Genomic DNA, 24,994 nt, shown 5'->3' on the forward strand with positions numbered 1-24,994 from the left:
TGCCGCCGCTCCCGCCCGCCGCCCCGCGCCGCCCCGCTCTCCCGCCGTGGGGGGGGGACTATGATAGAGAACCGGACCCCCTCCAGCATGTCAGGAGTCCTTAGGAATTCAGGGCACGGTCACCACCCCGCCCAGGACTACAGGTGAGGCCTTTCTCCCTCCCTTTCCAAACGGGATGCTCGCCGGTGTTGTGTTCTCCTGATTTCTCCCCCCCCCAAAAACCCCCTTACCATATAGAAATCAACTTCTTTTCTTTCTTTTTTAAACCTAACTGCATTATTTCTCCACTGTAAATTAAATCCCTATGCTGGCGAGTGGTTACAATGCATCTTTTTTAAACTTAACTGCATTATTTCTCCGCTATAAATTAAATTCCTAAACTGGCGAGCGGTTACAACACATTATTTATAATGCCGAGGTTTTTAGACCTTATTAATGCTTCTAAATATCTAAAGGGTGGTGTGAGGGAGGATGGAGCTGGACTCTTTTCAGTGGTTCCCAGTGGCAGGACAAGGGGGAATGGGCACAAGCTGGAACCTGGGAAGTTCCACTCAAACATGAGGAAGAACTTCTTTGGGGAGAGAGTGGCAGAGCCCTGGCAGAGGCTGCCCAGGGAGGGGGTGGAGTCCCCTTCTCTGGAGATCTTCAAGCCCCACCTGGATGCTCCTGAGTGATGTGCTCTGGGCAACCCTGCTTTGGCAGGGGAGTTGGGCTGGATGATCTCTAGAGGTCCCTTCCAACTCCAACAATTCTGTGATTCCTGTTTAAAGTACTTTGATTCTAAACTCTGTTTGATAATTACGCCTTCAAAGCCTTTGGTTGACCTTCTAGTAAACTCTCTTTGCTCTATGAGCGTTGCCAGAGAAGGTTGTTCTTGTTAAATAATAACTATTTAAAAGTTCCCTTTCAGATCACATTTTGCATTGCTCTGAAGCAGTCATGGAGAGACTAAATCAAGTGCAATAGACACTAGAAACAGTTTTTGATTAAAGCAAGTGCTTACATAGTGTTCCAGAGCACTGAGTTCTGTCAAAGTTTTTCTAATATCAGTGGGAACAAATCTGGATTTGTCAAGAGCCTTTGATAATTTACCTGTGCCTCTACACAGCCCTTTACCATTTGAGAGCATCGTTAGAAGTCACGGGATGGCTCTGCCCGAATTACAGAGCACTGGGTTAACTTAGGTTACATCTCGTCACATGATGCGAAATTCCAAGAAATACAGAATAGCAGAACACAATCCAGTTCTCACTGTAAATAAATAAATAAATCGATAATGCATTCCTGTTTTAAAATGAGGAGGGAGACAGTATTGCCTTCCTCCCTGCCTGGAGGGGGGGGTTTCCACCCATTTCTGTGGGTAAAACTGGTCGGCTGCAGGTATTCCTCTGTCAGCCCCTCTCTATCCGAAACGCAAGCGCTGCGCTGCAGCCTCTTGCAGCTCAACAAGTGATTTGTTATACTCCCTGAAGCCACTGTGGAAAAAGGTTTGTGGAACTCTGTTTTGCTGCTTATCTGAGCACTGTTTGCTCTAGGCATTTTGGGTGGCTGTGTAAATATTCCTGAAGAAATTATTCGGTATTTAATGAAGGGTGTGTATGAGAGAGCCTTCTGGGTATTTATATTTCAGTCTGTATCTTCTGTGCCCTGAAGAACATACCACCTTAACAAAGACCCTTTGAATGGAGAGAACTATTCTTTAACTCAGAAGCTGCAGAAAAACACTCTTTTTTGAGAAAGATAGGATTTATCTTACTGCCAGTGAAAGAATTGTAAGAGTTTCTTCTTTTATTCAGAAGTCAGCTGCTCTTAAAAACTAATTTCAGTTCTCTGTTAAAGATTTTCAACTCAAAGATCCCAGTCCCCTAACATTTTTAACCCACTTGTGATTTCTTTAATGCAGCTTTAAAATGAATCATTTGACCTCATTTAATAGTGCCAAATTCTGATAAAAATGCATAAAATCTGAACCGCACCATAAATGCAGAGCAGTATTTGTCCTACTTCATGAGAAAACACTTTGGATTATGTAAAAGAAAATCTTTTAGACTGAATGATTTTAAGAAAAGAATAGACCTGTCAAATTCTATCAGCTCTGTTTACTCTCCTGCTGTCACCACAGTCCAAGACTGGAACCCACAGTCCCGAGTTCTCCATGGGGGAGCATCAAGGCTCCACAAAATGGGGAATGGCCTCCAATTAGTGAGTGGGAGGCTGGGGCTGTGCTGAGAATACTCTTCTGTCTCACTCAGAATCTTTCAATGGGACAGTTGGACTTGGAGGAGACCGGGCTTTCCTGCGAGTGTGCGGGAGGAAACGCTGAAAAGGGAGGGAGGGGAGTGTGTGGGTGTTTGAGCAGGGGATCAGATCACCAAATGCTGATAAGTTTTCACTCAGCTTCTGCTCACGGCTTGAAACGATGGGATTTATTTTATTTTATTTAATTTTTTTTAAATGGACGAGGGGAAAAAAAAAAATCCCTGATTTTCACAGATCTTGAATTCTGTGGATCCAAAGCATCTATAATAAAAGTGATGTAGCACGTAGAGTAGTGATGAGGAACAGACTCCAGGGACTATCTGCACCATAGTAAAATGATTTTAGACAAATATCTCTTCCACTGTGGGATATAAAGCATCATGCTGTTCAGGAATGATGAAGGGCCATCATATCTTCTCCGATGCCTATGTTTTTATGGTTCTGTCACTGCCTGGCTACCAATGCAAAGCAATACTTCATAGGAGCAGATGCCTATCTTAGTCTCCCAAAGAAAATACCGTTACCTTCAATATTTTCATAATTGTACTAGTGACAAATATTTCTAATTATTTCATTTCAAATTTCAGGGAATAAAAGCAGAGAATTGTAACACACTGGGATTTTGTAACCCTTAACACTGTATTCTTGTTAGTTATAATTAATAGCCTAACATTATGTTTTAGTGCAAATATTTTGACGTTTAAATCAAAGCACTAAGCAGACTACGCTTTTACGATGCAGCGGAGAGTTCTCAGTGTCTTGGAGCTGGTCTCTGAGAAATTCTGAAGGTTCTTCAGCTCATGAACGCTGTGGTCTTCAAGCCATATTTTTAATAGAAATCTGCAATCTAACCTTTTCCAGTCTAATTTAACACATATAACCAGTGCAAGGGGAGTAGATGATGTATAGAAGTGTGGAATCAGATTTACTGGGCAGGTCTCGAGCAGTAGAAGCCCCAGGGAGGCAGAGGAGAGGCCAAGGTGGTCCTGGCCTAAGACCACAAGAACACTACGGACCTAAAAGTTCTCTCTCAAAGAAGGCTCAATATTATCCTAATTCAACATTCTTAGTTTTTGAATGCAGCACCCTGCTTATTTTTCTCAGGGACTATCCCACTCCCTAAGTAGGGACAGTTATGTGTGGTTTATTATATATCATATAATAATTCATGACCTAAAACCCAGGCCATTGGAAGGGATTGTCTGGCATATGTGAAAATCCAAATTTAAGGAATCCAATCATCACTCTAGCTGACAATGTGGCATCTATTTTTGAAAGAAATAACTAAAATGTATAATTCAATTTGAAGAAATAATGTTACTTAAGAAGAAAAGCTAACCCTAGATCAACAAGATAAATTAACTTCATGTTTTGCGACTCAATCTTTTGTGTAAGGACCATGTTTGTCTTTGGTATTACTATGTACGTCCAGTTATTAGAAGCCTTATGTAGTACTTTGAAGGCCTTGCAATAGATTTTCTATACATGTTAAACAGGAATTAAGTTTTAAATAGATATCTTTTCGGTCAAAATTTGTTGCTCAATTGTTAATGGTTCGATGTATTAGTAGACTGTATCCTTAATCCCGTTTTAATTGCCCCTTTGGTTCTTAAAAAATCGGTCTATATCCATTAGCTAATACTCAGATTAATTTTTTTATTGTACTAATTTCTTTATGCTAGCATGGTTAGCATAAAAACATATTATGAAGCATAGGCACATAAAGACACAACGGCTGTATTCCATATATTCTGGATGTGAGTGCATTGCAGTGGTGGAAAATGGTGGAAGGTCTTTTTCTTTCTGACACACGGTGCATTTTAGCTCTCCTGAGTGGTGCTCTCACCTCTGGCTTTGCATTTGGTTTCTGGAGAGCCAGCTACAGCTCAGGCCTCCGGACTGTCACCTCCAGGGATGGACGGAGTCTGGGAGTTTGCATGAAGGACATTTCTGCAGACAAAAGGTTACAAATGCATAACTAACGAAACCGTAATTGTTCCTGGAGAAAATGTCAGTGTCCATTCCCTTGACACCATGTGTGTCTGACAGGGAATGAGATAATGACTCGATGTGTCGGAGGAATTTCATCACAGTAGTTGCTTCATTCTTTCAAAAAAATGTGAGAAACCTCCTAGGAATCAGTCAAACTCGGGCCACTGTGGATTGATTTAAGTGGATTAGCTCGACTGTTTCCTATGCCGTTCCTGAAATGTGCTAATCGGTATTAATAAAAAAATTGTGGCCCTTGCTCCTCAAATTGTCTGGCAGTTGCAGGCAGAGCTGGGAAGGACTGGTTTGGACCCAGGCAATATCTTCCAGGCTCCTCAGGCTCGTCTGCCTCTGGTGAAACCAGGACTGAGTTCATCATCTCTTACCTCAAAAAAGGCGCTTGACCTCCCGTTCTAAACAAGAAAGCAGAAAAGGAATTTGGATGTTTTGAGAGTTCCTGTGACATCTCAGTGTCACACCACTCGTGCCCACACCACTCTTATTTTAGTCATTTTAAAAAAAACTCCGGTGTGTGGAAAACAGAATTGCTGCACAATCGCAGCAGCACCTGGTGCAAGCGAGAGGTGTTCTTACAACAGTGCAAAACAGAGGGCAGAGTATTTTTTTTATTCCCTTTACACTGGAGTAAAGAACTACACAAGGTCCCAGGCAGCAAGATCACTTCATGGCTAGTAAACAGCGTTTGAAGCAACGTTAAAGGGAAAAAAAATAGCTTCCCAGGTAGACAATGGAACTGATTTTTATAGAAAACATTCCTCTAGTGCCAGGTAATTCAACATATTTTTGCATTGGGGAGAAGCTTATTTTGACTTTAGCCACGGATGGTTTTGGGTTTTGTTTTTTCTTTTTGTTTTTTTTTAACAAAACTGATTGCAGGGTCAGTCAGGTACCAACTGCATTTGGCAAATCCAAACCTCGGGATGGTTTTGTGGGCAAAGCACAGCAGGGAGCGAGCGGCAGGGACTTCAGAGCAGACATGGCTGCTAATTTCCTCTTAGGCTTAAGCAAATCACGAAGGTCACTTGTAATTCGGTTTCCCTTCATCCCATACCAAAATGATGTAATGAGGGGTTGTGAAACTCAGAGCTGAAGTGTATAAAAGTCTCCAGGAGCACATCCATAGCCTGTTCTGTTAGCGCTAAGCGCCTTTGCAGAAGGTTTTTGGAGAATCCTCCTCTGAATCATGGTGCAAGAAAAGGAGAATGGCGACACCTGACAGGGTAATGATCTGATTTGCTTTTTCGTTATTTGATTTGGTTCCTAAAATCCAATGTTTTTTGAGCTGTGGCCGAGGAGGGACTTTCTGGTTGTCCCTGGAAAACTGCTTAATTTCTGTTCGTATTTCTAGCAAGGCCAGAAATTATTCAAAGAACCTGAAGAGAGGGAGGAGGAAGGCAGGCTGGTGGTTTGGGGCTGGACGGGTGCTCTGCCTTCAAGAGGCAAAGAGGAATCGCAGATCGAGAGCCCCGGTGAGAGCTGTGGCTGAAGCAGGAGAGGAGCTGGTGGAGAAAACAGGGAGGAGAGAGGCAGGGGGTTGTGAGTGTGGAAACCAGACCCTAGTGCCAGGAAAAGCACCTGCAGGGGAGGAAGGTGGGAAGAGAAGTGCATAGAAGGAAGGAGCAGAGGAGATGGAGTGAGGAGTAAAAGGAGAAGTTGACTCCTTCAGTAAGACAGAGAATACTTCTGACCAGGGAGAGAGCTGAAGAGCCACAAACCATAAATATTTATCTTGTGTTGTTTTACATGTGAGAAATTATTGCGCTTGTTCTGAGGCCTTTGCGTAATCCCAGACAAAAGAAAACCATCATCTCGTCGCCACTTCAAGAAGAGGTTTTCTTAGGACTCTTCCTGTTCAGTTGTCACTCACGCTGGATAAACCATTGCAAAGAGCTAATTAAGAATCTGTCACCCCTGATTGTTCCTACTCATTGAACAGTTGCGTTAGGCAAGCAGAAGGAGAAAGCTGAGATAGCAGTGCTGGTAACGGTGATAAAAGTTGTCCATTGAGTGAGAGACATCTTCAAACTCTGGTTGGGGTTGAATATGGCAAATGCAACCGCGGTGTTTCGCTCTGGTTTGTTTAGAACAGAAGCAATAATGAGCCACCACCACGTGCTAATCCCTCGGAGAGAACCTGTAGCGCTGCGTTCGCCCGACAACATCAACCAGTTTGAGCACTTTGTGTCTTCTAGGGACAGACTCCGGAGCGAACAAGCGGAGTCTTCTGAAAGGTGAACGGTGCAATATGGATAGAAAGGTGTAACTCTGCACACCGTGTCCTAAACTGAAACTCACAGTTATGGGCTCAACTATTTGGAGATGAAATATCTTAAGGGTATTCTTGTTGTTGCTGGGTTTTCCTTTAGTTTTAATCCACTTGTTTGGCAGACTGTTCTATGATGCTGTTGAAGAGATGGTCCCTATAGTCTCCAGTGACAAGTTGACTGTATGATGGTGTCTGCACGTGTGGAAGTGGGTAGTTCACCTTGACAGCGGTTTCTGCCGTGATGAACTACCCCAGACCCAGCTCATGAAGATTCTGTGATTCTGTGATTAGAGGAACTCAATGAGAGGAAAGATGGTAAAGTGAGATCTATGAATATAGCTTAAAAGTCAACTCTGATCTTAGTTGTGGATTCCCGCAAGGTAATGCCAGGAATGAATTTCATTCCATCCAGTGAGCTGTTGTGCCAGCAAGATGCACTTGATGGGGGAACAAAAACAGAGATATCCTTAGGTAGACTTAGCAAAAGGTTTGGCACCACTGGCAGGATCTAGTCAGCTTTGTCAGATGTGCAGGAGCCCAATTTCTCCGTGACCCCAGGCAGGAAGGTCTGGAGCTCAGTATGTGGAGATCTGGAAAGGGGTTTCATTCCGAGGGGTGTTTTTCCTGATTCTGGAAAAGTCAACTTTGTGTGGGCTGGCTGGTGGCCAAGATCTATCTCCCTGATTGGATAAATATTTTGGGGATGGTATGATGGAGCAGATAAGCAAAAACTAATGCTGCCACTGAGTGTGTCACCTATCATAGCTCTCAGGGCACTTTTTTGCAGGAGGCCAGCATCCTTGGAGGCACAGAGGACAACTAGGACATAGATCCGCAGCATCACCTGGATTCTAACTGATGCAGGTGCCTTTCTAGGACAGAAAGGTGTAGAAACAGAAGGGTGTTTTGCTGCAGAGCTTGGGAAGGAGCAGGGTAAAAATGGAGTTGCCTCATTTCACCACACCTTTAAAAATAATATCATGTTTGCAACATGTTTGGTGTGACTGTAACCTTTTCTTCCGAGGCGTTTAGTGGTTGGGTGGATCTACCCCACAGCCCCGGGGAATGTGCAGCTGGGGACGTTTTCAGGGGAGTGCATTAATTACAGCGTATCACTATTTATCTCATTTACATGCATTGAAAGGAAATGGCTGCTTTTACTACAGTGCCCCATTGTGCCAGGGGCTGCAGAGATGGTCCCTATAGTCTCCAGTGACAAGTTGACTGTATGATGGTGTTTGCACGTGTGGAAGTGGATAGTTCACCTTGACAGCAGTTTCTGCCATGATGAACTACCCCAGACCCAGCTCATGAAGATTCTGTGATTCTGTGATTAGAGGAACTCAATGAGAGGAAAGATGGTAAAGTGAGATCTATGAATATAGCTTAAAAGTCAACTCTGATCTTAGTTGTGGATTCCCGCAAGGTAATGCCAGGAATGAATTTCATTCCATCCAGTGAGCTGTTGTGCCAGCAAGATGCACTTGATGGGGGAACAAAAACAGAGATATCCTTAGGTAGACTTAGCAAAAGGTTTGGCACCACTGGCAGGATCTAGTCAGCTTTGTCAGATGTGCAGGAGCCCAATTTCTCCGTGACCCCAGGCAGGAAGGTCTGGAGCTCAGTATGTGGAGATCTGGAAAGGGGTTTCATTCCGAGGGGTGTTTTTCCTGATTCTGGAAAAGTCAACTTTGTGTGGGCTGGCTGGTGGCCAAGATCTATCTCCCTGATTGGATAAATATTTTGGGGATGGTATGATGGAGCAGATAAGCAAAAACTAATGCTGCCACTGAGTGTGTCACCTATCATAGCTCTCAGGGCACTTTTTTGCAGGAGGCCAGCATCCTTGGAGGCACAGAGGACAACTAGGACATAGATCCGCAGCATCACCTGGATTCTAACTGATGCAGGTGCCTTTCTAGGACAGAAAGGTGTAGAAACAGAAGGGTGTTTTGCTGCAGAGCTTGGGAAGGAGCAGGGTAAAAATGGAGTTGCCTCATTTCACCACACCTTTAAAAATAATATCATGTTTGCAACACGTTTGGTGTGACTGTAACCTTTTCTTCCGAGGCGTTTAGTGGTTGGGTGGATCTACCCCACAGCCCCGGGGAATGTGCAGCTGGGGACGTTTTCAGGGGAGTGCATTAATTACAGCGTATCACTATTTATCTCATTTACATGCATTGAAAGGAAATGGCTGCTTTTACTACAGTGCCCCATTGTGCCAGGGGCTGCGAACACCCATCTAAAGGCAGGATCTCTGACTCCTGGAGTTTACCCTCAAATGTGAGACGAAAAGGGTGGTGGAGGGGAACAGAACCATAGTACACACGGAATGACAGTCTGTACTTATATATCTGCAGTTGGCTTGGCACAGGCAATTTTTCAGGTCAGAAAGACTGAACCCTGTGAGATTAAAACATTAGGTATTACGGTGCAGAGCTCTCTCTCTCTTTCTCCAGAGGCAGTTAGATTAGCATTTTTTCACTAAAAGCAGGACACACGTTGAGCCTGTGTGCTGTGAGATAAGCTAGTTTTATGCTGCAGCATATATCTGGGCATTTAAAACACCTCAGGCAGGCAGTGATGGGCATAACTTTAAGCAGTTTCACCTTCTTTAAGACATGTGAAGTTTCAACGTTGGTTTTGAAGACAACCTGAAGAATAATCCTTAAATATGAAGTATCTTATTATGTTTAAATATGCTTTTTCCTCCCCATTGTTAATGAAAAGTTATTCTGACAACTAACAAATCCACACCAAAAAAAATGTGTAAGTGAAGAGCTGGAAGTGGTTTTAAAATAATTGAAAACTCAAATTCAAACAACCATGCTGTGCAAGGATGGGGTGGGGAAGAAAATATCTTTGTCTTGGAAAAAGAGCTGGTTTGCATGCTTTGTCTAGTTATTATATATTATTGTGTTTTTGCATCTGTTTAAAATGGAGCTTAATAACTGATATATCAGCTTAAAAATGCAGTCACCTTCCTCATTCCTCATTGGGACCCCTGGAGTTGGTGTGAGAGGGAGGGAGCATCATGAGGATGCCAGGAGGACCTTGTGTGATGATAACTGGCAGGATGGAGAGTCGTGGTTCAAGCTTCTGGTGGCATCCAACCATGCCTGGGGCACCACCAGCCTTCCCACGTCTAGAAGAAGCACCGGGATGAGCCCGTTTAGGGTGGGGGTGAAGTGGAGGCTGCTGTTTCCCAAAAATCTAAAGCTGGGAAGGCTGCTGAGCATGAGGGTGACTCCCGAGGGTGGGGAGGGAGATGCTGGTCCCGCGCCGAGGAGCGGGGAGGGCATGTGGTGGATTGAGGGCCTGACAGGAGGCGTGTGCGGTGGGGGCTGACCCTCGCCGCCCATCTGACCCCCTTGTTTGTTGAAGGAGCTGACTTGTCTGGGAGGACTGGCAGGGCCCGGGGGTGCCAGATGGCATGTGGATGCGTGTTGTGTGTCGCCTGTCATTCAGCCAGATTAATGTGAACTTTGTAAAAAGGGAGGGTGGAGGAGGGGGGGGGAAGGAAAAAAACAATTAAGCAAGAATCCCAAAAAACAATCGAGGCCACGTGCCACCGGGCAGCAGTCGTTGGCCAAACAATGGGTTATCGGCTTCCCGTGAAAGGGCCCAACTGTTGCAAACTGACATGAGCCTGCCCAGTTTTCAAATCATTTAATGCTCCTGTTTACTTCCAACCCAGCCAATCTCCAGGCCGGGAGAGCAGTCACCTGATAAGTCTTTTTATGTATTTAAGTCCCAGGCCTCACAAAATAACTGAACAGCGGTAACCATGGCAATGCTAATTATTGCACTATAACTACAGTAGGAGAAAGAAAACAGGGTAGGCTGGGAGAGAGGTTTGAAGATGTTTTTTGGCTGGGATTGGAGCTTTTGGCTCCCGGTCATGTGTTGGATTTCTTTTTTTTTTTTCTTTCCGAATCTTTTTACGAACAAATAAATTGCATTCTGCTTTAAAGATCTTCCAGATAATAGTTTAGGGAACTTTGATACGTGTTTCTGGGAATCATGAATAGAGGAGCTGAAAGCTCCTGGGCAGCCGGGCACTAGAGTTCTGGCTTGTTCTTTTAAGCTGCTTTAGAATGGTGTAAAACATAAAAGATGCTTCAGCAAGAGACCAGATTTATTTAAAGCTTCTGCATCGTCATTTGGCAACGAACTCGCATTAGTACCACGCAGCTGGCTTCAACAGATCTGTGAGAGAGCTCTTTAAAGCCCTTGTTTTGAAAGCAAAATCAACTACATCCAACTAAACCATGTCCTTCTGAAAGAGAAAGATGTTTTCCTGGACTTGAATCCCTTTGGATTTACCCTGGGTATCTAATGATACCTTCCTGACATGTTCTAATTGCTGCTTTACTCCTCGAGATACCCATGACTTCTGTAATACTGTTTAAAATAAGCCAAGGCAGTTTAGCCTTTCATTTGTGATAGTTCTTCTATTGACTTTAATGGGAGTTTTGGCCACACAGGAATTTTTGAGCACTGTACAATATTCCAATATTTCAGTTTTGTACCAGGCACTCTATCAGAAGCAAAACAAACCAGGTGGGACAGAGCAGGCAGAACGTATCAAAACCAGAGCTTTAAACCAAAAGCAGCCTGTGATGGTTATGCCTCGCTTTAGTTGCTAAAGGCTGGCTGGGTGTTACTGTGTGTTCAGTCACCAGCTTTTTGTTCTGATCCTTTAGTATGTCAAAAACCACCTAAAAAATTGTTTCATGTGCTTCGTGGTTCCTTGTCAAGTATCAATAACTTCGTGTATCTGAATGGAAGAGATCAGTGGTTCATTCTGTAAAGTCCTTTTTATGCAGCAGCTCTCTGCTGCTCCGTCCCCACCGAGGGGACGTGGTGGCTGGGAAAAGCCCTCTCCTGGTGCCCAGGCCAGCAGCAAACACAGGTCCCTGAGGAGCCGGGCACAGAAACTGCTTCCAAGGCTGGCTGGTCACTGGATTTCAAGATTAATTCAATATTGTCAGGTTAAAATTCCTGACAGGTTTCTTCTACATCAAGGCCAAACAAATGCCAGTTTCTGACAAATGTGGAAATTATGAACTAGCTTTGGTTTTGTTTCTGGGCAGCGTCTCTTCTTATGGGTTCTTATGCCTTATTCCCCTGCAAATACCACATAAGTTTTCTTTACCAAAATGTTTCCTAAGTGTGAAGGAACACGTGATTCGGCAAAGGGAAGCAGCGACCAGCCAGTGGTGAAGCCAAAGGTCGCATGAGAATTCCACAAACAGAATTCCAGCCTGACACCATGTGAGCTTTGGCATCCCAGTCATCCCAGTCTCACCAGAGCTGGTGAGGCAGCATTTCTGCTCCCTGCTAACCTTTCCTGCTCTTTTGCAGACTCTTGGCATCTGACCCCTCCCAGCTGAGTGAAGATGACCTCCCTGGTGACTTGCAGTCCTTGTCGTGGCTGACGTCTGTAGATGTTCCTCGGTTACAGCAGATGGCCAGTGGGAGGATGGATTTTAGCCTTGGTGCCCAGAACACGATGCTGCCACAGACAGGTAGACCATGAGGATGGTGAATAACTGCTCTTCAAAGGACACGGCCTCCTGCCCCCTTTCTTCCCCCCACCCCCAGGCTGGCTTCCCTATTAGTACATTCCTTTTAAGTATGTTACATTTCATAGAATCATAGAATCATCTAGGTTGGAAGGGACCTTTAAGATCTTCTAGTCCAACCATCAACCTAACTCTGATTAAAAAAAAAAGACAACAACAAAAACCACAAAAAAAAACCAACACAAAAGAAAACCGTACAAAAGAACCCCCCACATCACTAAACGACAAAAACCACAAAAAAAAAACCAACACAAAAGAAAACCATACAAAAGAAGCCCCCACATCACTAAACTATGTCTCTAAGCTCTATGTCAACTTGTCTTTGGAAAACCTCCAGGGGTGGTGCCTCAACCTCTTCCCTGGGCAGCCCATTCCAAGGCTTAATAACCCTTTCAGTGTAAAAATTTGTCCTAATCTCCAATCTGAACCTTCCCTGGTGCAATTTGAGGCCATTTCCTCTTGTCCCATCGCCTGGGACTTGGGAGAAGAGACCAACCCCTGCCTCTACAACCTCCTTTTGGGTAGTTGTAGAGAGTGAGAAGGTCTCCCCAGAGCAAGAAGGTCTCCCCACTTTCACTTACTGTCAGAGAACCTGGATCCTGTTGTCTTCTGATAAGGTCTTCTGTTGCTGATACGTTTCCTTCATTTCAAGAGGCTCAGAGCCCTGTCAGCCTCCACAGAGATCTTAGGAACCGATTGCCTTCTCTGCTCGGGGTAGCTGCTGGTGCCCTGTTGTGTGAACTTGGGCCAAGGTATTTAAGACTTGCATTTCAGAGGTTTTCAACAGCTTCGAAGTTAGGTAATTAGTCTCTCTTGTTTTGTTTCAACATTGATAAAATTAAGAGTATCTTGCTTGCCCCACACCTGTTTGCTTCATACAGCCTTACAGCCTGTGTTCACTGGATGGATGTCTGTCCTTCCTTTGTGAACATCCTTTAGGTAAACACACGTGTTCCCCGAGGCGTTCTGCGCAGGGAGCTCGGCGGATCAGCTTCCTTGCTTTGGAGCAGAAATCCTTCTGGAGTTCTGAGAGAGCTGAATATGTTTTGGTTTTTTGTTCCTCGAGGCGTTCTGCGCAGGGAGCTCGGCAGATCAGCTTCCTTGCTTTGGAGCAGAAATCCTTCTGGAGTTCTGAGAGAGCTGAATATGTTTTGGTTTTCTTTTTCTTTTGTAAAACACTGTGTGTGTAACACCACCGCGGACTGTTAAACAGCTGTCATCTTTCATTCCCTGCATAACGAGCTTCAGAAGCGGTTGATGCCATCTTAGCCATTCGTGAAAGGCTCTGGGTGCTTTTTGGGGATGGCAAGGCAGGGAGAGGTGTGATTATCCACTCCAGAGCTCGGCTCTGCTCAACTGCCTCCATTAAAAACAAATGGCAGCTCTCTTCCCTGAAGTGTGCTTCCCTGCAAACACTCATCCCCTCTGCCTTCTCCAAAACAGGTCCTGTCACCAGCAACATCCACTCAGCAGGAGCACCTGGAGCGATGATTCATGTCCAGGCCAGCCTGCCACAGGCCGTCCTGGGACTCAACTCCATTTCAACACACGGAGCAAACGTAAGAGCAGGCCTCCACGGCTTTAGTGTTGCAACACTTCTCGGGGAAAAGATGTTGGGGATTTCAAGCCCGACACGTCTTGTCTTTATCTCAGCAGCTGAGCCAGTACGCTGTAGGTGGGCAGCCATCTCCCAGTTTACAAACACAGCAACAACTCTTTCCTCCTCCTCCTCATTCGCAGCAAGTGTTCGCCCTGGCACAGAACACGCCGCAGGTACTGTTATTTGCTTGTGTCCTGAAGCACCTGCCAAGATCATCTCTAGATCTCTTTTAAAAGAAAAAAAAACAATAAAAATGTCCCTAAAAACCTACGTAGCCGTGGACGTTTCGCATCCGATATTTTCTTTCTTTTCCTTCTGCCCGCAGTGTAACCCGGCAGCGATCTACAACGCGCCCTACGGGCCTCAGCCACACTATCCTCAGCCACGGCTGGCTCCTCACTCTGCCCAGGAGCTGCACCCCAAGCATTACCCCAAGCCCATCTATTCCTACAGGTGAGTAGGGGGCAGAACAGCTGATCACCTGCAGCCCGCACTGGGACGACTGTGATGCTGTAGGTTTGGTACCAAGAGAGTGTTTGAGTCCTTTCGAGGGGAACAAAAACCCCATCACCCAGCCAGGAGTGAACAAGCAAACTAGTTCCTGGACATCAGGGTGGAGGTAGAGTAATAGCAGAGAGGAGCACGATCTGCAGGATCACAGGGTGACTCCTGAGCGCTTCAGAACGGTAATCCCCCCATCTGAATTAATATTGAATTAATCTTGAAATCCAGCTGTTGGTGTCTCAAGAGATGGCTCGGAGGTTGTTCGACCGGAACGATGGCTAAGAACATGCAACCTGGTGTTATTTCCTGTGTTTCTCTGTCCTCTAGTTGTCTGATTGCGATGGCGCTGAAGAACAGCAAAACAGGCAGCCTCCCGGTGAGCGAGATCTACAGCTTCATGAAGGAGCACTTCCCCTACTTCAAGGTATGTGACCACCCGGAATGGGGGAGTGGAACATCACCAATACTTTGTCCACAGCTTATTTCACTAACGTCCTCCTGTGTCTTCCAGACAGCCCCTGATGGCTGGAAGAACTCCGTGCGCCACAACCTGTCCCTGAACAAGTGCTTTGAGAAGGTGGAGAACAAGATGAGCGGCACCTCGCGCAAAGGGTGCCTCTGGGCTCTCAACCCCGCCAAGATCGACAAGATGGAAGAGGAGATGCAGAAGTGGAAGCGGAAGGACCTGGCTGCTATTCACAGGAGCATGGCTAACCCAGGTAGGGCTTATGTTCGTAGAATCATAGGATGGTTAGAGTTGGGAGGGACCTTAAAGATCATTGAGTTCCAACCCCCCTGCCCTGGGCAGGGACACCTCCCACCAGACCAGGTTGCTTCAAGCCCCATCCAGCCTGGCCTTGAACCCCTCCAGGGATGGGGCAGCCACAGCTTCTCTGGGCAACCTGGGCCAGGCTCTCACCACCCTCACAGCAAAGAATTTCTTTCTGGTATCTAATCTACATCTCCCCTCTTCCAATTTAAAACTGTTACCCCTTGTCCTGTCACTGCAATTCCTGACAAAGAGTCCCTCCCCATCTCTCCTGTAGCTCCCTTCAGATATTGGAAGGCCACTATGAGGTCTCCCCGGAGCCTTCTCTTCTCCAGGCTGAACAACCCCAGCTCTCTCAGCCTGTCCTCACAGATGGTAGAAGTAGATGGTATTTCCTTGCTGTCTGCACAGCTGAGGCCTCCCTTCTCTGCTGCATCTCGCACGGTAGAAGTAGATGGTATTTCTTTGCTCTCTGCACAGCCGAGGCCTCCCTTCTCTGCTGCATCTCGCACGGGGACAGCTGTGGCAAAAGCACGTGGCTGTGCTCACTTTTAGGAAGAACTTCTTTGCTGTGAGGGTGGTGAGAGCCTGGCCCAGGTTGGCCAGAGAAGCTGTGGCTGCCCCATCCCTGGAGGGGTTCAAGGCCAGGCTGGATGGGGCTTGGAGCAACCTGGTCTGGTGGGAGGTGTCCCTGCCCAGGGCAGGGGGGTGGCACTGGGTGGGCTTTAAGGTCCCTTCCAACCCAAACCATTCTCTGATTCTATTAAATGCTTTGCCTTGAACAAGTGGGTTAAACTTTCTTGTTTCTTCCTCGGGAATGGGCGTCGCTGGCGCAGAGGAGCTGGACAAGCTGATCACTGACAGACCCGAGAGCTGCAGGAGACCCAGCAAACAGGCAGAGCCCGAGGTCCCCACCCTGACCCACATGGCAGCGGCCCAGGGCCGCATCTCCATCTCCCAGCTGCAGCCTCAGCCCATCATGACGCTCTCGCTGCAGTCCCTCCCCCTGCACCACCACCAGATCCAGACCCAGGCTCGCATCGCCCCGGACTCACCCGCGCCCGCACAAACGCCTCCTCTCCACACTCTGCCCGACATGAGCCACAGCCCCCTGCCCCACCACCCCCTGGGACGCGCCCCTCCCGACTTCCTCAACATGACGGCGGACATGAACACCGAGGTGGATGCTCTTGACCCCAGCATTATGGATTTTGCATTGCAAGGTAGGGAAGAAAGGGGATGGGGGAGGGGAGGGGGTGATTCATGTGGTCGTGTGGTCACTGAATGTGCAACCAAGGTCCTCAGCAGGATGCTCTGGGGTGGGATGTAGCTGAGCTAAAGACTTGTGCTGGGTGGTGGCCTTCCTCAGCACGTTCCTGCCCTGTGCTAGGTGGGACACCAAACTGCCTTCATGGCTCGAGCACAGGCACCACAGCAGATGTGAGCAGGGATGTCCATGTAGCTGGATCTAGGACACCACATCTCTCTACCCATGGGAAGCCATCGCTCTCCTCGTGCCTTGGTTTTCCCCTTCTGTAAAAGGAGAAGTTAGAATCATAAAATCATTTAGGTTGGAAAAGACCTTTTAGACCATCAAGTCAAACCATAAACCTAACACTGCCAAGTCCATCAAAACCATAAACCAAGTCTGTCACTAGACCATGTCCCCAAGTGCCACATCTACACATCTTTTAAATACTTCCAGGGATGGTGACCCCACCACCTCCCTGAGCAGCCTGTTCCAACACTTGACAACCCTTTTGGTGAAGAAATCAATCATTATTTAGGAGACTGTAGGAAGTGGTGTCCCCAGCTCGTGGCAATGCCGAGCATGGCCCCTGGGTTCTGGTTAGCACCTGGTAGACAGACGAGGCCTAGAAAGGTCTGGAATCCTGCTGGAACCAGGGGATTTGGGGAAACAGACACCCTCACTGTCCTTGCACCACAAATGGTACCATCCACAAGCAGCACTTGGTCCTGACCAGCAGGTAAAGCCCTTTAGTTGCAGGCTGAGGCCCACACGCAGTGCCCGGGTGGGTTGGATGTGTTGCTGTGACCAGAATGTATTCTTTTAAAGGTAACATATGGGAGGAAATGAAAGACGAGAGCTTCAGCCTCGATGCCCTGGGTGCCTTCAGCAACTCCCCACTCCACCTCTCAGACTGTGACCTGGGCACCCCCGGCCTCACCCCCGTCTCCAGCGGCAGCGACCACTCCTTCTCAGACTTGCAGGTCACCGGCCTTTACACCACCTACACCACCCTGGACAACGTGGCAGCAGCTCAGTACATGAACCCCCAGGGCAACAAACCCATCCCTCTGCTCTGAGCTTTGCACCCTTCCATGGACCTCTCTGACTCCGGGACCGGTTTCTCCCGACCGTTAAAATCCAACCCAACAGCAAGAGAAGAGCTCCTCCTGCAGACGCTTGGGACACCTCGGCTTTCTACTGGGATGCAGCAGGTGATGCCAAAATAAGTCCAACTGTTTCTAGTGGAACCTCTTTCATCCATGGCAAGACTGAGGAAGGGGCACGGACACTCGTGTTGCAGGATTGGTGAGCTCTCAAGAAGGACCTGGATGGCATCAGTCAGCAGGAACTTCCACTGGAACGTAGCTGAGCTAAAAAATGGTCCCATGAAGGTAAATCCAGTCAATGGATGCTGTGATCCAGCTTTAGATGGGGACACTGTTTGGTGACCATCTACATGGAAGCCAAGATGAGTCCACGGGCTGGTCAGCTCAGAGTCAGAGTCCAAAATGGTTCATCACAGACCACGTGCATCTGTTTTCTTGAATTGCCAAATCCGAAGTTTCTGGAGACGCTTGTGCCGCTGACGCTTTTCTGACGGAACTATCGTTAACTTATTGTTATGAGGTAGGACAAAAAGGAGCAAAACTATTAAAAGTGAAAAAAATCAAGCCTGTAGCAGACAACTGTCCTGTCTAGGTATAAAACAAAGTCCTTGCCCCACCATGAAGGAAGTGGTACTACTGAATTGTTAAACTGATCACTGGCTAGAGGATTTTAGGAGTTATGCCTATTTTTAGGAATTATTTTTTTTTTAAAAAAAGAGATTAGATTTGTTTATAGTCTTGTGTATCGTGCTTCTGTCTGTTCTTGTGCTAGGGCGGTATTACTATTTGTAAATTTATTTATATTTATTGTTATGAAGAGAAAAGAAATTATGTAAACTGAGCACTGTTCAATTTTGTAAAATGCTGCAGTAACCTCTTTTACATTCACTAAATTATTCAGAATCAAAAATGCAACAATTTTAATCGCTGTTGTTACACTACATTTCTTTGAAATAAGCACTTTTGATACTGTGAAACTCATGGTTTTTTAAAAAAATTTTCAAAGACCAAATATTGTGACTGTACCGTACCCATTCCGAATAGTCTTTCTTTCCTAATTAACCAAGTAAAATCCATTCTAATGTAGTTTTTTTTAAATTTCCAAACCCTGCTTTACACTTGGTAACATCCATTGCAAAAAGTGATGAAACACCCGAAAAGATGAAAAGCAAACTGTACGTTGGAGTTTAGCGTTTAGTCTACTTATACCTCTGTGACCATGAAGTAATATTTATATCTCGTGTTTTGTCCTGTTCCTGTGCGTGAATGGAATTAATTTCCCAGTTCTGTCAGTCCCTGGTACTGGATCCACGGGCTCCTCTCTCCCACTCAGAGTGGGGCCAGGGGGTGGATGGAGGCCAAAAGCCCCCCCAGCTTTAGTCCATCTCCTGAACACCGGGGGGGCACGGGACGCTGGCTGAAAATCCCTGTTGTGAAGACGAGGGGCTGGAAAATGTCTGTGCCCATTCCTCCTCCAGTGGGTACGTCCTCAGCGACCTCTTCCAAAAGGACATGATGCTCCACGTCATAATTTATTGTTGAAGAACAAATGTGATTAACGATCATTTGCTGTGACCGGTGTCACCTACGATGTCTTCGTCTCTTTTTTTTTTTTAAATAAATATTTCTTAGCACTAAGCCTGGCTCCTTCTGGACGTGCTGTGTTATAACCACGCCGGTGTCAGCAGTTTGCCATTAAACGCTAATTCCGAGGTGTCTGCTCCTGGAAATCCAACCCAGTGAGGAAATTGTTTTATACAACTTGGGGATGGTGACAAAGGGACACAGCTCAGAGGTGTTTGACCCCAGCCGTGGTGTCCATGCGTGCTGAGGAGCAGGACCTTCTCTTGGGTCCAAGACTTAGGTGCACCACTAAGAGTGAAACATCTCACCAAGCACCCAGAGCTCCCACTTGCGAATGGCCATGAGGCCTTACCTCTAAAAGAGCAGCTTTGCCCAGGGTTCATCTTACACCATGTCCACCTCCAGGCTTTGTCCCCACCTCAAACCCTCCAAGAGGATGAGAGTTGGCAGGTATTACCATGTGAGCTCTTTTCCCATCCTGTCAATCTCTTCCTGAGCATCTCCACAGCTGAAGGTGCCAGAAGAGCTCTGGTGCAGGGACAGGGGGTGGTGGGAGGGATGCTGTGAGCTGCTCTGCCGGGGGCAGAGGGACCATCCCCAGCTCAGATCTGCCACATTTATACAATGACAAAGGACACAGAGCTCAGGAGAACCTCCTCGAGAACTGTGCTCGTTTATTGGCGGTGGTTTGGCTCCCGTAGGGTGAGTGTCGACACCCCCCAACCCTGACAAAGTGCAGTGACACCTTTCAAGCATCTCATCAGGCCCTTTCCAACCCCACCCCCAGGACAGGGAGGCCTCCCCATAGACCTGGTGGGATTCCTCAGCCCGGGCATGACTGAGGAGGTGTCCAACACCTCCACACCACGGTAACACCAGGTGTTTCACCTTGAACCAGGTGTCCCACCTTCCATCTCCTCCACCTTTGCGAGCCAAAGCCAAACCTGTGCTGGTGGAACGATGCACCCGCACAGCCAGAGGCACTGGAAAGCACAAGATTCAAGTTTTTCCTCCATGAACCAAGCTGCTTAAAGGCCACCCGAGAAGCAAAGTACAGGTCTGAGCAGACGGAGAGCTCACCCTGGCTCCTGTGGGTCAGCGGAGGAAGCAGGTCGCTGGGGCAGCAGAGCTGTGTCCTCCCTCCATCTTCTGCAGGAGCCACAGGTTGAAAACACCCCAGGGAGCTGTGGCAGGAGCCAGAAAGGACACGAGATGGGCGAGAGGAACAGTTGGGTCAGTCAAGCCGTGGTGGATTTGTTGATGTCCCTGCTGCAACAGCTCCCAGCGTGGCTCGCTGACGTCTTTTCTGGGCCATCAGCTACTCACAGTCACATGTACTGATCGCTCCCCAACGAGGGGAAGGATGAGACAAATTGCTCCTCACAGTTCCTGAGTTTATAATAAAACATCAGTTTGGGACTGCTTCTTAAGCAGGGTTTACATTTCCTTGTGCTGGTGCCTGGTCAGCCCCAACACGGCTGTACAGGGACCTCTTCCTTCGTCCTGCTCCCCTGTGCCTGGCCCAGTCCGTTTGTACTTCCAGCTCCGTCCACTCTCATGAGACACGTCTGACACTGGTGCTCTGCTGAGGCCTCCCTTCTCTGCTGCATCTCGCACGGGGACAGCTGTGGCAAAAGCACGTGGCTGTGCTCACTTTTAGGAAGAACTTCTTTGCTGTGAGGGTGGTGAGAGCCTGGCCCAGGTTGCCCAGAGAAGCTGTGGCTGCCCCATCCCTGGAGGGGTTCAAGGCCAGGCTGGATGGGGCTTGGAGCAACCTGGTCTGGTGGGAGGTGTCCCTGCCCAGGGCAGGGGGGTGGCACTGGGTGGTCTTTAAGGTCCCTTCCAACCCAAACCATTCTCTGATTCTATTAAATGCTTTGCCTTGAACAAGTGGGTTAAACTTTCTTGTTTCTTCCTCGGGAATGGGCGTCGCTGGCGCAGAGGAGCTGGACAAGCTGATCACTGACAGACCCGAGAGCTGCAGGAGACCCAGCAAACAGGCAGAGCCCGAGGTCCCCACCCTGACCCACATGGCAGCGGCCCAGGGCCGCATCTCCATCTCCCAGCTGCAGCCTCAGCCCATCATGACGCTCTCGCTGCAGTCCCTCCCCCTGCACCACCACCAGATCCAGACCCAGGCTCGCATCGCCCCGGACTCACCCGCGCCCGCACAAACCCCTCCTCTCCACACTCTGCCCGACATGAGCCACAGCCCCCTGCCCCACCACCCCCTGGGACGCGCCCCTCCCGACTTCCTCAACATGACGGCGGACATGAACACCGAGGTGGATGCTCTTGACCCCAGCATTATGGATTTTGCATTGCAAGGTAGGGAAGAAAGGGGATGGGGGAGGGGAGGGGGTGATTCATGTGGTCGTGTGGTCACTGAATGTGCAACCAAGGTCCTCAGCAGGATGCTCTGGGGTGGGATGTAGCTGAGCTAAAGACTTGTGCTGGGTGGTGGCCTTCCTCAGCACGTTCCTGCCCTGTGCTAGGTGGGACACCAAACTGCCTTCATGGCTCGAGCACAGGCACCACAGCAGATGTGAGCAGGGATGTCCATGTAGCTGGATCTAGGACACCACATCTCTCTACCCATGGGAAGCCATCGCTCTCCTCGTGCCTTGGTTTTCCCCTTCTGTAAAAGGAGAAGTTAGAATCATAAAATCATTTAGGTTGGAAAAGACCTTTTAGACCATCAAGTCAAACCATAAACCTAACACTGCCAAGTCCATCACTAAACCATGTCCCCAAGTGCCACATCTACACATCTTTTAAATACCTCCAGGGATGGTGACCCCACCACCTCCCTGAGCAGCCTGTTCCAACACTTGACAACCCTTTTGGTGAAGAAATCAATCATTATTTAGGAGACTGTAGGAAGTGGTGTCCCCAGCTCGTGGCAATGCCGAGCATGGCCCCTGGGTTCTGGTTAGCACCTGGTAGACAGACGAGGCCTAGAAAGGTCTGGAATCCTGCTGGAACCAGGGGATTTGGGGAAACAGACACCCTCACTGTCCTTGCACCACAAATGGTACCATCCACAAGCAGCACTTGGTCCTGACCAGCAGGTAAAGCCCTTTAGTTGCAGGCTGAGGCCCACACGCAGTGCCCGGGTGGGTTGGATGTGTTTGCTGTGACCAGAATTTATTCTTTTAAAGGTAACATATGGGAGGAAATGAAAGACGAGAGCTTCAGCCTCGATGCCCTGGGTGCCTTCAGCAACTCCCCACTCCACCTCTCAGACTGTGACCTGGGCACCCCCGGCCTCACCCCCGTCTCCAGCGGCAGCGACCACTCCTTCTCAGACTTGCAGGTCACCGGCCTTTACACCACCTACACCACCCTGGACAACGTGGCAGCAGCTCAGTACATGAACCCCCAGGGCAACAAACCCATCCCTCTGCTCTGAGCTTTGCACCCTTCCATGGACCTCTCTGACTCCGGGACCGGTTTCTCCCGACCGTTAAAATCCAACCCAACAGCAAGAGAAGAGCTCCTCCTGCAGACGCTTGGGACACCTCGGCTTTCTACTGGGATGCAGCAGGTGATGCCAAAATAAGTCCAACTGTTTCTAGTGGAACCTCTTTCATCCATGGCGAGACTGAGGAAGGGGCACGGACACTCATGTTGCAGGATTGGTGAGCTCTCCAGAAGGACCTGGACGGCATCAGTCAGCAGGAACTTCCACTGGAACGTAGCTGAGCTAAAAAATGGTCCCATGAAGGTAAATCCAGTCAATGGATGCTGTGATCCAGCTTTAGATGGGGACACTGTTTGGTGACCATCTACATGGAAGCCAAGATGAGTCCACGGGCTGGTCAGCTCAGAGTCAGAGTCCAAAATGGTTCATCACACACCACGTGCATCTGTTTTCTTGAATTGCCAAATCCGAAGTTTCTGGAGACGCTTGTGCCGCTGACGCTTTTCTGACGGAACTATCGTTAACTTATTGTTATGAGGTAGGACAAAAAGGAGCAAAACTATTAAAAGTGAAAAAAATCAAGCCTGTAGCAGACAACTGTCCTGTCTAGGTATAAAACAAAGTCCTTGCCCCACCATGAAGGAAGTGGTACTACTGAATTGTTAAACTGATCACTGGCTAGAGGATTTTAGGAGTTATGCCTATTTTTAGGAATTATTTTTTTTTTAAAAAAAGAGATTAGATTTGTTTATAGTCTTGTGTATCGTGCTTCTGTCTGTTCTTGTGCTAGGGCAGTATTACTATTTGTAAATTTATTTATATTTATTGTTATGAAGAGAAAAGAAATTATGTAAACTGAGCACTGTTCAATTTTGTAAAATGCTGCAGTAACCTCTTTTACATTCACTAAATTATTCAGAATCAAAAATGCAACAATTTTAATCGCTGTTGTTACACTACATTTCTTTGAAATAAGCACTTTTGATACTGTGAAACTCATGGTTTTTTAAAAAAATTTTCAAAGACCAAATATTGTGACTGTACCGTACCTATTCAAAATAGTCTTTCTTTCCTAATTAACCAAGTAAAATCCATTCTAATGTAGTTTTTTTTAAATTTCCAAACCCTGCTTTACACTTGGTAACATCCATTGCAAAAAGTGATGAAACACCCGAAAAGATGAAAAGCAAACTGTACGTTGGAGTTTAGCGTTTAGTCTACTTATACCTCTGTGACCATGAAGTAATATTTATATCTCGTGTTTTGTCCTGTTCCTGTGCGTGAATGGAATTAATTTCCCAGTTCTGTCAGTCCCTGGTACTGGATCCACGGGCTCCTCTCTCCCACTCAGAGTGGGGCCAGGGGGTGGATGGAGGCCAAAAGCCCCCCCAGCTTTAGTCCATCTCCTGAACACCGGGGGGGCACGGGACGCTGGCTGAAAATCCCTGTTGTGAAGACGAGGGGCTGGAAAATGTCTGTGCCCATTCCTCCTCCAGTGGGTACGTCCTCAGCGACCTCTTCCAAAAGGACATGATGCTCCACGTCATAATTTATTGTTGAAGAACAAATGTGATTAACGATCATTTGCTGTGACCGGTGTCACCTACGATGTCTTTGTCTCTTTTTTTTTTTTTTAAATAAATATTTCTTAGCACTGAGCCTGGCTCCTTCTAGACATGCTGCGTTATAACCATGCTGGTGTCAGCAGTTTGCCATTAAACACTAATTCTGAAGTGTCTGCTCCTGGAAATCCAACCCAGTGAGGAAATTGTTTTATACAACTTGGGGATGGTGACAAAGGGACACAGCTCAGAGGTGTTTGACCCCAGTGTGCTGAGGAGCAGGATCTTCTCTTGGGTCCAAGACTTAGGTGCACCACTAAGAGTGAAACATCTCACAAAGCACCCAGAGCTCCCACCTGCGAAGGGCCATGAGGCCTTATCTCTAAAAGAGCAGCTTTGCCCAGGGTTCAACATCTTACACCATGTCCACCTCCAGGCTTTGTCCCCACCTCAGATCCTCCAAGAGGATGAGAGTTTGCAGGTATTACCATGTGAGCTCTTTTCCCATCCTGTCAATCTCTTCCTGAGCATCTCCGCAGCTGAAGGTGCCAGAAGAGCTCTGGTGCAGGGACAGGGGGTGGTGGGAGGGATGCTGTGAGCTGCTCTGCCGGGGGCAGAGGGACCATCCCCAGCTCAGATCTGCCACATTTATACAATGACAAAGGACACAGAGCTCAGGAGAACCTCCTCGAGAACTGTGCTCGTTTATTGGCGGTGGTTTGGCTCCCGTAGGGTGAGTGTCGACACCCCCCAACCCTGACAAAGTGCAGTGACACCTTTCAAGCATCTCATCAGGCCCTTTCCAACCCCACCCCCAGGACAGGGAGGCCTCCCCATAGACCTGGTGGGATTCCTCAGCCCGGGCATGACTGAGGAGGTGTCCAACACCTCCACACCACGGTAACACCAGGTGTTTCACCTTGAACCAGGTGTCCCACCTTCCATCTCCTCCACCTTTGCGAGCCAAAGCCAAACCTGTGCTGGTGGAACGATGCACCCGCACAGCCAGAGGCACTGGAAAGCACAAGATTCAAGTTTTTCCTCCATGAACCAAGCTGCTTAAAGGC

At 47.6% G+C, this 24,994-nt stretch overlaps 1 protein-coding gene across 1 annotated transcript; it reads left to right on the plus strand.

Annotated features, from left to right (window-relative positions):
• Nucleotides 1-60: 60 nt before the first annotated feature.
• Nucleotides 61-17,502, plus strand: FOXN4 (forkhead box N4). Its single transcript, XM_014940022.1, has 9 exons — nt 61-143; nt 11,906-12,069; nt 13,570-13,685; nt 13,783-13,917; nt 14,052-14,179; nt 14,558-14,654; nt 14,742-14,949; nt 15,836-16,222; nt 17,077-17,502. Exons 1-9 carry the CDS (start codon nt 61-63, stop codon nt 17,325-17,327), a joined length of 1,569 nt encoding a protein of 522 aa, XP_014795508.1. The 3' UTR covers nt 17,328-17,502.
• The last annotated feature ends 7,492 nt before the right edge of the window (nt 17,503-24,994 follow it).

Source organism: Calidris pugnax, unplaced genomic scaffold, assembly GCF_001431845.1.
Source record: "Calidris pugnax isolate Ruff unplaced genomic scaffold, ASM143184v1 scaffold106, whole genome shotgun sequence".
Lineage (NCBI taxonomy): Eukaryota > Metazoa > Chordata > Aves > Charadriiformes > Scolopacidae > Calidris > Calidris pugnax.

Coding starts and splice junctions, on each gene's coding strand:
- FOXN4 (XM_014940022.1), top strand. CDS start 61: ATGATAGAGAACCGGACCCCCTCCAGCATGTCAGGAGTCCTTAGGAAT. Junction 13,918..14,051: donor AGGTACTGTTATTTGCTTGT/GTCCTGAAGCAC, acceptor TTCTGCCCGCAG/TGTAACCCGGCAGCGATCTA. Junction 14,950..15,835: donor CAGGAGCATGGCTAACCCAG/GTAGGGCTTATG, acceptor TCGCTGGCGCAG/AGGAGCTGGACAAGCTGATC.